Below are 13,927 nucleotides of genomic sequence, written 5' to 3'. Positions count from 1 at the left end.
TCTCTGTACTAATAAATAAATAAATAAAGAAAACATGTCATAATTTTCAAAAAAACATTTATTACATATGTACAATGCAATAATTTTAATGCAGCACTTATTTACGCTTTGTTTCTTTTGAATTTTTTCCATTTATTTTTGCTTAATTTTTCGCCATTTCCAATTCCGTTTTCTTTGCTGGCAGCACTCTTTTCCTTCAGTTGATCGTTACTGGTAATACTTGATACCGAGTTTGGTTCGGAACATTCCAGTTTCAAAATGGCTTCGTTTTTCGTCGCGTTCTTGAGCTTCTTCACTAATCCAGAATCCATAGCGGATTTCATGGCTTGCACGGCATTTTGTGCCTGCGGGGCGGCCAGCGTGCTGTCAAACATATTGTTGGTTGGGAATTTGAAACTGAAGCCTTTGGGGAAAAGGGGAGATGCAAGAAGCGAATTGAGCTGTTTTCTTTTTATCACAAGAGTGTTCTTCAGATCTGATGCAACCTCATTCTCCATCCTGTGAGAGCTGTATATAATTAGTTAAGAATAATAAATCTGAATAAAAAAAACAGTATTTAATAAATCACATTGATAAAGATTACAAAATAATATTACACGAAAGATTATTTTTGACAACACCCATAGAACAATAACGAAGAAGTTTGAACTGGTACTACAGGAAATTGGATATAAAAAATGATTTTAAACACGCGGAAAAAATTCAAGCATTAAATTTTGGGGGCAATTTTCTCTAAAATGCATGAAAAAATTTAATACTTCAAATGATACATTTAATATAAAAATCAAACGATGATTTGAGTCTACTGAACACTTTATTTTATTTAAAAAAATATAAAAACAAAAATTTTGTGACAGTTGTTTCGCCTTGTTGGGGCATTTTCAAATGAATATGAAAATTAAATGGATTGAATGTCCTTAAACATTTTTTTGACTTAAGTACCTTCATCTTCGTTTTTTTATGGCTTTTCCACCTCTCAACTCAGATGTTCTGGCCAGTGTCGAGTTTTTTGTTTTTTAAATTTATTTACACATGTGTTAGTAATAAGATATATTCAAGTTAGTAAGTTGGTATTTAATATTTTGAGAACATTACATTTAATATTATAATATAACATATTTAACACCATTTCTAACTAGATATTTACATAGAATTTTAAATAAATTTAATTTTTTAAATATATTTTTTACATGTTTATTGGGCGGGCACAGAGAGTTAGAATATAAATAGGGAATGGGATATTAATATCAGAGAGTCCAAACTCTCAAGTCGAACCGAATAGGAAATCAGGATAACAATCATTTATGGGGCATCAAAAAAAAACATGGTTTAGATCTTCGTCATCAAGCTGACATTCGCAAATGGCAGAGTCCCGGACATGGATCCTGAACAGGTGAGAACCATTGCAGCAGTGCCCAATCCGCATCTGCATATGGAGGATATCTCAAATGACTTAAGTACCTTGAATAATAAAACTATAAATATAATGTATCATTGCCATTTTTATGAATTTTTCATGCATTTTAGAGAATTAAATGCTCTAATTCTTACCGCATATTAGAAAACATTTTTCATATCCAATTTCCTGTAGCACTGAACTTCCTTATAATTGAGAAAAAAGAGTTTTTGAGAAAAATAACAAAAACTGGTACAGTAATTGTTGCCGACGTAAAAGTACATGCACCAACTTGGCGGCCCTTCCTGGGGCTTTAATGTAGCATAGGAGGCTTCAGTATGTGTAAGCGATCTACCACCTCCTCAATAAAGACTAGTATTTGTCACTTTCGGGGGTGGTGATCGCCATACTGAAGCCCACATATAGATTAGAATTCATGAAAATATTTGTATGCCCATAATGTGTTTTTATGTTGTTCTGTATAAGTGTTGATCGCCGCGCGGTCGGCGGGGAACTGCGGCCGGTAGCGGGAGGGTGGGGACCTTATACGTGGCGCGAGAGAGACCGATAGAGCCGGCAAATGTGCTCGCTATCTCTCTCGCCGCGTGATTGGTCAACCTAGCACCGCCCGCTATTGGCCTAGCCCACCGCCGCACGGCAAAATGTTGTATATATAGCCCCGCCGGGGAAAAATAAAGTCAGTCATCTCACCACACTACTAAGGCTTTCTACTCTCCACTTCACCTCCCTACCTCGCTTCAAACCGGACCTCATCGCCACCTGGATTCGAACACCGCTACCCCCCTGGACTTGGAACTCGGATACCCTTTGGATTGGATTTTGGACCCCGGATAATTTGGACCCTTGGATACTTCCCCGGAACACACCCCGCCGTTCCCACCAACGGAGAGATACCGGCCTTACAACCCGGTTGCCTGACTCAGGATTGCGGCCGCCAGCGCTACTCGCTAGCGACCCCGCAACGGATCTCTAGGCGACGATACCTCCCCCGGAGCTTATCGTTCGTCGGCCGAGGCCCGCCTACGCCCGGCCACTCTGCGTTTGACACCAGCACCTATAGATATACAGTTCTTGTGACGGGCGCGATTGCTACGGACGAAGCAGTGATCCGCCGCGTCTGTTACAGTAATGCCAAAGAGTCTTCATGTCAGAAATGTTATTTTCCCTGAACTTAAACGTTAAGATACTAATAAATTACCTTTAATAGAAATACGAATTCAAAAAAACTTTCTTAATATTTGTATGGCACATCCATTTTGAAAATTCAAATCTCAAGCCTGTCACTGGTTGAATAAAATGGCTGATGGATATTGCTATGTTTGCTTCCAAACACTATTTTCAAACCATCAGAAATATGATTTTAAACTACATTTGCAACTCAACTCATGATTTTTATAAAAATAAAGTTGATAAACTACAGAATGATATCATATCGAAAAAAAACTTTTTTTTTGGAGGTTGCTATCTTTGTTTCCAATGCCCTCAATTGTTCTATGGGTGTTCTTAAAAAAAATTAGAACAGGAATAGATTGATGACGAACCTCTAGTTCCACTGTAGTTGTACAACCTACGAGTCCAAAGATGCTTGTCACCAGTCGCGTGCACAGAGTTTTAAACTAGGGTAGGCAGTAGAAAAAAAAATTACGTTTTATTTAAGTAATATATCTTACCAAACAGTTTCCTTCACTCGTCACATTAGTTTGAATCACTATGTTGTTGACTTGTAGTTATTGTTGAAATTACCTAAGCCACATAGAATATCCAAATAAATGCTAAATTTATATTATATATTACAAGCCAAGTATTGAATACCTGAAGTGGCCGATAACTTTGTTTACAATTTTAAAAGAATAAAGTCCGTTTTTCAACTTATTTGTATGTCAAAATTACGCGCCTTTCTTTTGTTAAATATTATACTTTTGTAACATCATCGTAAAAACTGCCAGAACACTTTAAATCCAAAATGTACGCATTGATTAAACACACATTTCCGTCACTATCACAAGTTTCACAAAACTCCATTTCAATTTTTTCATTAACAAAATAAACATGGACTATTCTCGAATGTAAAAAAGAAATAAATTTAAGGTTATTTATCTGACATTTGATATTTGACTGTCTTTTGTAAAAAACGCTAGATGTCAGTAACGTGTTCGTTTTTTGTTTCAAAACAATTTCTAAAATAAGCACTGCCTAAAAATTAACCCATACATGCGTAATTACAACTAAAAAAAACCCACACACACACGCATTGATCATGTATACAACACTAATACTTGAAAAAAAAGGCATATTTAGATCGTGCCTCTGCCGTTAGCGGCGCGCTGATCGGAACGAAATACGACATAACCAAAATACATTTGGCGCATTTTTCAAATTTTACAAACAGTAAATTGTATATTTTACATTATTTTTTGTTATTGTTTCAATAAAATTCTAGTAGGGTAGGCACTGCTTATGTGCTTATATGGAACACACGCCACTGCTTGTCGCGAAGTACTAATTATTGAAAAAACATAATAAAAATGAAAAAGCTAAGAAGAATAGCGTTGTATTGCAATTCAACGACGTAAAGGATACACGTCGGAGCTGTCGATGATGATGTCCATATCCTGGGCCGCCTTGTCCAGCCAGCCGCGCTGCGCGCTGTCCTTGCGCAGGCGCAGCGTCAAGGCGTCCAGCTCCCGCGCGCGCTCCACGCGTCCGCGCACGCTGCTCAGCAGCGCCCCGTCCACCGGGAAGTGCGCTAGGTCTTCCGCTGGAGGGAACAGAGAGCTGGCTTGAGATTATTTAGGATAAACTATACAATGCCATTTTCAGGTCTTGCACCTACAGAGCACATAGGCGATCGGGAAATATTTAAGGGAGTTATTTAATTAATTACTTTATTTATTTTCCTGTGTTCAACGCCCCAAATATATTTACACAAACAACGTACATTTGAAGAAACACAACAGGGCAAAATATATGAAAAAATAATAATCATCATTATTCCCTTTCCGTACCTAATGGTGCTTAGGGCACTGCATTGGTATACGAATCGCATTTTTATGGCATGAAGGTAAGATGATCAGTTTTACACTTCAAGTACGGTTCGGTCCAGGGACAATGAAATATTCTAGTGTAAAAACTCCTTATTTTTAAAAAGAAATATTTCATGTCAACCATGTCAGCGATCGAACCCGAGAATTCTTGCAAGGTAGGCAAACGCGCTGACCACTACACAACGAGACAGAAAAAAAATAGTAACGAAAGATAACAAAAAGTATAAATAAAAAAGTTATTGATATAAAATACCTAATTAGTAAAGCTATTGTTTCCTAAGAGAACTCCCTTATCCCCAAATCTTTTTTTTTCTAAACACTCGTTGAAAGTAATACGGAACAAGAGATAAAATAAGAATGGTTACTTTTTGACAATGTTCTGCACATCTTGTGATAGTTTTGTACTTCTGTGGGTTCCATCATGAGGATGGTGATTCCTTCTTTACTTGCTCGAGCCGTTCTTCCGCTGCGATGGACGTAATTCTGAAAATTTACATCAGTTTTAGTTACACCGTCATGTTATATTGCCATGAATCGATTCAATCCAAACACACAAATGCAGAGTGTGGCGCTTGAAGTTGCCTCTCTTGAATTACTATTATTATTAATATGGATAACTTACATAGCGCCATTTTTGTAATACAATACCTCAAGGGCACTGTACAAAGTGATTATGTATAGAAATAAATTTAAGTTAAACTTTTTGAATTTGTAATTTGAGCAAAACACTTCACTTTGTTATCACATGATACGGATTTATTCAAATGATTTAGAGAACTAATGGGTTTTAAGATTTTTCCGAAACATAACCTCACTCTCACAGTTCCGCACCTCTGCTGGGAGAGCATTCCATGCCATAGGGCCTGCGATCGCAAATGCGCGTTCACCGAATTTACCGGTAAAATAACCTGTATTATTGAGAGTGAGACGCAAAGAGCGTATGAGACGATTATATTTTAGGATTACTCTTTTACTACGTACTCGTATTGGTGATTTATCTCTGATATTTGGTAAAATGCTTTTTCTATTCCCAATAAGTTTTAATTATTAAATCTTATTAAAGTTATTAGAAGCAATGTGTACTAGCTACGCATCAACGGCAAGGGTTATTAAAGTTACGGAAGGAGTTATTAAAATAATTGATTTTTGTTGATCTTTAAAATTAAAATGAATAAACATTTGAGGGTATTAGAAGCAAACTTAGTGATCTCCATTGAAGTACTGAGATATTTGCAAAAAAAATTGAAAACAGAATTGTGAGATTTCTAATTATGCTTCACTAACTCAATGCTAAGTTTGCCGTGTCAAGTAGTATAATTGAAATCTGTTTTAGCAAGATTTAGAGACGGTTTTGAATTACGCTATTATTTAGGTAGGTAGGTTGTTATGTATAGTTTATTTTGGCATTGATAACTAATTTTCTGTTTTTGGTGGAGATTTCTAAGTTTGCTCTAATAACATCATTTAGTTTACCTCAGCAGTCCGAGGCACTTGGTAATGTATGACATGTTCTACGTTAGGAATATCCAACCCTCGAGCCGCTACGTCGGTAGCTATAAGCAAGCCGTGGGGACTGTCACGGAATCTGGAAATTGGAAAAATTAAACAGAATTCGATTAACAATATTTTGAACATGCTCAAATGTCTGTAAACGAGAACTGGATTCCATCTCCTAGGAAGTTAAGATTGACATTTTTATTTTTTTATTTATTTATTGACAGACTTATGCAGTAGGGTAGTAAAATAATTACTTGTCCAAGTTCTTCAGTCGTTGGCGCTGTTGCATGTTGGCGTGGAGAGGCAAGGGGGCACACTGGAGCATACCAAATAGTTGCGCTAATCTGTAATAAGAAATAAACAAACAATCAATGAATGAGTCAGTGAATAACTAAGGCCCCAGGTTCGACTCCCGGTGAGAACACAAATGTTAAAAGGCCGTTTACACCGTATACAATATTGTTTTGTCTCAGGACCCGACCATTGCCCACGAGTAAACAGCAATTTATAGGATAAAAAATTGTCATTGAAAAGAAACATATTGTTAAGAGTGACCGTGAAAACCTTCGCACCTATTTGAAAAAAAACTTTGCAAATTACCATCAGAATTTTTTCCAGCATTATATTTACCGTACTGTCCTTTAGCTAACACCGCCTACTTCATTTTTGCTTTTTTTACAGGATGACAAAAAAACTGCTTATTTTATCAAAAGCTCAACTAAAATATGCCTTTAAATGTATTGAAATAAAATGTTTATTTATAATCTATTGCCTATTAAAAATACTAAGTCTAATTCCAATTCGATTTAATAAAACAAGCAGTTTTTCCAAAGTCCTTATTGGTTGGTTCGTTGTCAGCTAAGCGACCAATATTTAGTTGGTAAAGACATCGAAAATAAAATGAATGACTTTTTGGAAGGAAGATGACAGAGGAAAGAGAAAAGTTGTGGACAACAAACCTTTTGACGCAGCCAATAGAGTTACAGAACACAATAGTTCTCCCGGGATAGCGTTTTAACACGTAGTATAAATAAAAATCTTTGTGGTCAATCGGACACATGATACGACATTCTGTCAGTGTGTTGGAGGCACCTGAAATGAAAATTAATTTAAATTTACTGAATACGTAATTAATTCTAGTTTACTCAGAAAAATAATATTATAATTAAATACAATTTAAGACTAATTCAATATATTATATGAGGCCCTCATTTTGGTTCAAACTGTCAGTAGAATTGCAATGAGTCGCATCTTGCTGGAGGGTGTAATTCTATAAAATGCTGCGAATGCTCAGTTGTATTCCACCGGCAACACTACGACACTAGTTCAACTTGTTAGCGTCCACGTCGCGAACCCTGGGCGATGGGATCACACTCATAACGGTGTGATCAAAGCAGATAACGAGAGGATGAAAGGAAAGTTTCTGACGTCTCAAAACCAAAACCAACCAGCTAAGGGAAGGTAACCCCGACAGAAAAATCCACCAGAGAAGGCAACGGGAAACCACTCTGGTCATCTTTTCCCAGGAATCACTTAACGAGTACATCTAAAAACCAGTTGTCCTCAATAATGCAAATTGTGCATTGGCGGGCTTATTGCCAAATGGCAATTTCTTCCAACCAACCGATAAAATAAAAGTTTAAAATGTATAATTTAAGTTACAAAACATATTCAATAGAAAGTAAAATAAAAAAGTAGAAATAATTAAATCTAGAAAAGGGGATAAAGAGGAGAGGAGAATAGATTAAGGCGATGTAAAGGAAGGATATTACCTTGGTTTTGGTCAGTTACATCTACTACTTTGGGATCCGTTATTCCGAGCATTTCTATTACTTTCTTGAGCTTCTGTTCCGTCGTCAATTTTGTAACTTTTCTATTGAGGACCTACAATAAATCATCGTGATTAAGTTAATTAAATAAGGGCTTCTAAAAATTGAGTTATTTAAAGAGTTTTAAAAAAATTTGGAACTCGTGATGCCATTAATTCTTTGGGGATGTATCCCAATATAATCCACTAATTTATTTATTTATTCATCAATGGAACATTAGACATCATCCCATCTTCCAGGAATTAACGACCGGACTCGCAGCCAGGCGGTTAGCCACATGTCTGCAGTAACTAACTACAATCTACAATAGCTATCCTTCGGACATTGGTCATAGCTTTGCTTATTTAGTTAAAAAAGAGCTTTATTTATTTAGATTTATTGAGATACAAGTCCCAACTCAGTGAGCAGCCCTGTGTTGAGTTGGGACCAAAAGTATACTACAGTACAACAATACAGTACAACAATAATATCAAAATAGGGACTTGAATAAGTTCTTGCCATTTCCCGGCAGACTTATCTTAGCCATTTTACATCGGGAAACACCACAGCCCCGAGGTAGACGCAGCACTGGTAGATCCAAACTACGATGGCTGGATGGAGGGCAGCAAGGTGTGGATGCTATTGGCGTCAGGGACTGGAGGAGTACACGCTGGGATAGAGGGAGATGGCGACTAATGTCGGAGGAGGCTAAGGCCCATAATGAGCTGTAGAGCCACTGATAATGAATACTACAGCCAACTTCATGGTGAAGCTCCACCATTAGGCCTGAAATGACAGTATTTGTTATTCTGCCCAAGTGTAAACAACATATTTTTTCATTGCGTTAAACATGTCAAATTCCATGCCGACAAAATAATATTTGCGGGAAATTTAATTGCGTACCTTTTTTTTAAAATTTGCATCAAAGCACATAGAATTTTTGTGAAGACTTACGGTGACCATGTCGGAACGATTAATGAATTCGACTCAAGCAGAGTGACAACGCTCAGCCACATGTAGCAAGGCCAGTCAAAACATACTTGAAAATGCTCAAATGGGAAGTCCTACCCCACCCGCCGTATTCACCGGACATTGCTGCTTCCGATTACCTTATTCTTCTGATCGATGACTCATGGCCTGGCTCAGCAGCACTTGAGCACAAAAAACGGCTCGATTAATGGATAACCTCAAACGATGAGTCGTTCTTTCAAGACGATATTTGTATGCTGCCAGAAAGACGGAAGGAAGTAGTCGCTGGCGATGGACAATACTTTCAATGACATGCTCTTCAATAATTTTTCAAATAAAGCATTAATTTTCTCGAAGAAATAGCGACAACTTTGTAAGGTTACCTTTCCCTTTTTGGTGACCTTCTTTCCTTTGAGATGGTGAGGCAGATCGTGTACCATGGTGAGCGTGGCGGAGAACACGAAGGTCTGGCGACGGCTCCGGCGGCTCTCGTCGTAGTTGATCTGGTCGAGCAGCTGGTGTAGCTCCTCAAAATGGCCGCGCTCTAACATCCGGTCCGTCTCGTCGATGGCCAAATACCTGACACGGGAAGGAAACAGGTCAACCGGATACATACATGATAATTTTATTTATGTTACACAAAATAAGTGTAAGTCCACTTACACCGTGGAAATCCCTCTCCAAACACAAGAGCTTGCCCTTTTTTTGGAAAGGAACAGCATTGAGTTACACAAAAATCTATTATTAAAATCGTTTAAAATAATAAAAATGTAAAAATTAGGTTGTTGAGGGTTGGTTGGAGCTCCTACCCCAGATAGAGATTGAGAGAAGACACGAGGTTGCTGTATGAATGCGTATTTATTACATGGCCAATAAGATATAGCACTTGGTTGTATAGCACGAGCGTAGCGGCGATGATGGGTTAAAGAGACTGCACTTGAACTACATGCTGGAACTGTGAGACTGATTGAACTGGACTGACTGACTGAACTTGTTGGGCTGACTGACGTTGACTGCGTTCCGTGATCTCTTTATAGGCCACGTTCCTTTATTATGGTAGGGACGATGTGAATGTACTGCAAAACGATGCTCCCGATTTTATGTGTAATACTGTTTGAGTTGCATTATATGTGGTATTGGATTCTATAGAAAATAATTACATTGCTTTCTTCAGTCATCACCCTATTTCAGGTGAAATGTTTTAGCACGTGTGTGTTCATCGATTATGGACTATGAACCCTACAAAAGCACTGTCTGATACCTCGGATTTATCAAAGTTGGTTTTACTCTATGTATCGCCTAGGTTGAGTAGAACATCTACTATATTTTATTTATATTTAAATAAATAAACAAAATGCGCAAATGAGTAAAAGGGTGTAGGAGTTCTCACCTGATGTCGGCGACCTGCGAGAGATGGGCGTTCCCTTGCTGGATGAGCTGCCAGAGCCTGCCCGGAGTGGCCACCACTATTTCCGGCCCACGCCGCAGAACTCTCTCCTGCTTGACCTCCGCCATGCCGCCCATCACCACGGCTATTTGGATATCTGCCAATGCGAAACCGGCATGAATTATTACACAATGAACTAACACACCCTATCACCGTCACAATGAGGAAGTTCGATGCTTTAGGATATTGGACATAAAAAAATATTTCTTGCATGTGGTAAAAATTAGAGCATTTAACTAAATAAATCGTTAAATATAGGTGCCTTATTTATAAGATTTTCAAATTAGTCAATTCTACAGTATCTGATAGCTTCTTGTAGTAAAAAAAAACCAAGCTTTGTTTTTGCTCTCTTGCAAACCTCGCACAATGCAGTTTCTCAAGTATATTTTTTTGTTCAGATTTACACTTACCAGTGTATTTGGCTGCAGCAACGAGATGGTTCCTTATCTGAATGGCCAACTCTCTAGTGGGCGTCAGAATCAGGGCATACAGAGGCTTGAGACCTTTCTTCTCTACGCGACCCAGGACAGGCGCGTCGGGAGGAGTGATATTGTCAATCACTTTTACGCATCCAATGCCTAGAATAATTATTTATAAATTTCACATAACTAAAAATAAAGCTCGGGAAAGATAATCAAGAGGTAGAAATAGAAAGAAGGCGAGGTTTAGCATGGGCCGCCTTTGGTAAGCTCTCATTTATCCTAAAATCTCCGAAGTATTCACATTACTTAAAGAAGAAACTTTTTGATGCTTGTGTTCTCACTGTACTGACATATGGCTGTGAAACTTTTGTGTTCACGAAAAAAAAAATTACACAAATTATCAGTGACACAGAGAGCCATGGAAAGGAGAATGCTGGGTATTTCATTGAGAGGCAGAAAAACCAATACATGGATTAGAGCGAGAATAAAGGTCACCGATGTGGTCCATAGGGCTGCCAACCAGAAATGGAGCTGGGCTGGTCATATGGCCAGAATCACAGACTCTAGATGGACCAAAAAAGTCCTGGAATGGCGACCCAGAACGGGTAGAAGAAGTGTCGGCAAGCCTCAGACAAGGTGGTCTGATGACATAAGACGAGTTGCAGGAAGTGGTTGGATGCGGTTGGCTCAGGATAGGGAAATATGGAGACTAAAGGGGTAGGCCTATGTTCACCATTGGAGAAGAGACGGCTGATGATGATGATGATGAACTAAAAATCAAATTCAAACACTACCTTTCTCATTAACTCCTTCAACCTCCTCTTCTTTCTCTTCAAAATCGGATTCGTCATCCGCGGATTTTTTATCACCATCTGACTCTTCACCGTTTTCCACTTTAAAATCAGAACCTTCATCGCCAGATTCTTCGTCAATGTCACTACCTATATCTTCATCAGCAGATTCGCTGATGTTGGATTCGGAGTCGTCATCAGGCATATCATCGTAAGAGATATCATTATCGGAGAGGTTGTCATCAGAACCTAAATCGGTCTCTGAATCACCTCCACGATTGTTGTCTTCATCAACCTCTATGTCTGATTCATCATCCTCTATGTCTGATTCATCATCGTCTATGTCTGATTCACCATCGCTGCTTTTAGAAAAAAATTTAGGCTTTTTTGTTTTATTTTTTCTTTTTATATCTTTAATCAAAGCTTTCTTTTCATCTTTTGATAGCTTATTGTAATTCACAATCTTGGCTTGCTCAGTACCGAGTGGATTTGTCAGGTTATGGACTATGGGTTCTAAGGTCTTATCTTGGATTCCATTGCTGGCATCTTCTTTGAGTCGAAGTATTCCAGCGAGTATTGGAATGCCAAACGCGAGGGTTTTTCCACTTCCAGTTTCCGCAGCTCCGAGGATATCTCTTCTACCTTAAAATGAAACAATATTTAAAATTATCTAAAATCTGTTAAAACCAAAATAATAAAAAGAATAATAAAAATTATATGATAGCATAATAAATTCACTACAGTTCAGACAATAAAAGAAGGTACTTTTGACAGATTACGATAGTATAGTGGTAGTCTTTTTTCTTTCGATTTTTTTATATCGATTTTGAATTATTTTCTGTAATACGTAATCGTCATATTTCACTGTGAAGAACATTATTTAATAACTTGAAAAGCAGCACTAAATCTAAAATTTCCCTTCTATCACTAATACATATTAATTTTTAACTGCTTCATTAAACATTTATAGATTAGCTTTTCAATTGGAATGTTTAATTTAAAATTCATGAATTTTAAAAACTTATTTTGAAAAAAATAATTATGCAAATGAATGGATTGATTTTATATAGACAAAAGTTAGTGAAGTAAAACAGAATATCTACATAACATTTGAGCATGAATATAGAGTGCTCTCTGGTTAGGTTTGACTCCATCTAGGATAAGTTTAGGTATGCATAGTATAAAAACTAAAAAAGATTGAAATAAAAATATATATTACAAAATTCTTTCAATATAACCTCTCACCGTGCAAAGCTGCAGGTAAAGTCAGCTCTTGGATCGCAGTCGGATTGCTGAACCCCTGATCAGCCAACGCTTTCAATATGACATCGGGAATACTAAACTGCTCCCACGCTTGTAAATCTTCCACTGGAATTGCATTTATACAAATCTCTACTTCTTCATCTTCATTTTTTTCCATCTCTTTACTATCGGATCCTTTGCCATGTTTTTTTTTACCGCCCTTTTTACCCTTGGGCTTCTTTTGTTTCTTTCGACCTTTAGCTGTATCGGCATTTGTTTTATTTTCACTAAGAGTTTTCTTCTGTACTGATTTATCGTCGACATTTTTTAGATCTTTATTTACTTTCGCCTTATTTTTCCTGTCTTTTTTATTCAGTTTCACATTTACATTACCGGTACTATTGCCCTTGGATGGCGAAAATGAAATATTTGCATTTATGTTTTCAACTTCAAAGTCGTTTATGGAATTATTTAATTTGGAATTTTTGGGTTTTGCTTCAACTTCGGGTGGGTCTGTCGCTTTTCTTTTGATTGCACTCTTATCCTAAAATAACGACAACAAAAAGCATTAAAATATTATAATCTAAAACCCATAAGAAAGATTATTTGGAATTCAGATTGTACGGGGGGGATAATTAATACATTTTACTGCAATGGATGTAATGATTTAAAATGGCAGTTAATGTATTTTATTTTACCTTAAGAGCTTTGCGTCTGGCTTTTCTTTTTGATAATACACCGTAATCTACACACTCTTCTATTCCCAGTAAACCATCGAAATTCGTATTTGCTGCGCCAGTTCCGAAATCATTAAAATTAACGGATTTCCACTTATATTTAGCGGCATTCATTTTTACGGAAGCTATAAAAAGTCTTTAGAAATAACTTTTAAACAGAAACTACTTGAATGTAAATAAGACTGACGGCAAATGTGACATTTGACAAGTATATAACCTCAAAAAATAAGCATGGAACAGTGACAAGTACTGCCATTTCTTAAAATGTATTAAAGTACTATGAAAGTATCTACTTTTACTTTTTTGTAAAAAGCTGTAAACCAACACTTTATCCGATGTTGTCCAATCGCTGTTGTGTAAACATAATAATATGTAATCATTATTTAAACTATAAGAATCAATTTAAATTAATGAAATATTGTTTTTAAGACCTTTTTATAACAAATTAAAACAGAGATGGAGAACATTTTAGAGAAAGAAATATAGAGGTTTAGGTATTTACAAAGCTTACAACCTGTCATATGCTGGTTTGAGTGGCCACTTTACAAAATGT

General features: G+C 37.0%; 1 protein-coding gene across 1 annotated transcript; it reads right to left on the bottom strand.

Moving 5' to 3' along the window:
• Window positions 1-40: 40 nt before the first annotated feature.
• LOC148275528 (ATP-dependent RNA helicase DDX24) lies at window positions 41-13,584 on the bottom strand. The gene is made up of 13 exons (XM_088235570.1): window positions 13,336-13,584; window positions 12,641-13,181; window positions 11,399-12,037; window positions 10,593-10,760; window positions 10,126-10,279; window positions 9,119-9,314; window positions 7,731-7,842; window positions 6,918-7,050; window positions 6,213-6,302; window positions 5,935-6,046; window positions 4,827-4,944; window positions 3,998-4,175; window positions 41-507 (listed from the first exon to the last, which is right to left on the bottom strand). Exons 1-13 carry the CDS (start codon window positions 13,486-13,488, stop codon window positions 102-104), a joined length of 3,000 nt encoding a protein of 999 aa, XP_088091696.1. The 5' UTR covers window positions 13,489-13,584; the 3' UTR covers window positions 41-101.
• Between the last annotated feature and the right edge of the window lie 343 nt (window positions 13,585-13,927).

Source organism: Micrasema longulum, unplaced genomic scaffold, assembly GCF_059751315.1.
Source record: "Micrasema longulum isolate JH-2025_06_02 unplaced genomic scaffold, ASM5975131v1 h1tg001402l, whole genome shotgun sequence".
In the NCBI taxonomy this organism is placed as follows: Eukaryota; Metazoa; Arthropoda; class Insecta; order Trichoptera; family Brachycentridae; genus Micrasema; species Micrasema longulum.
This window is presented reverse-complemented; position numbering and strand designations above follow the sequence as displayed.

Excerpts from the sequence above, each read along its gene's own strand:
- LOC148275528 (XM_088235570.1), bottom strand. The coding sequence starts at position 13,488 with ATGAATGCCGCTAAATATAAGTGGAAATCCGTTAATTTTAATGATTTC. Across the intron at positions 6,047-6,212 it reads CGACTGAAGAACTTGGACAA|ATTCCGTGACAGTCCCCACG; the intron begins GTAATTATTTTA and ends TCCAATTTCCAG. Across the intron at positions 508-3,997 it reads ATCATCGACAGCTCCGACGT|CTCTCACAGGATGGAGAATG; the intron begins GTATCCTTTACG and ends AATTATATACAG.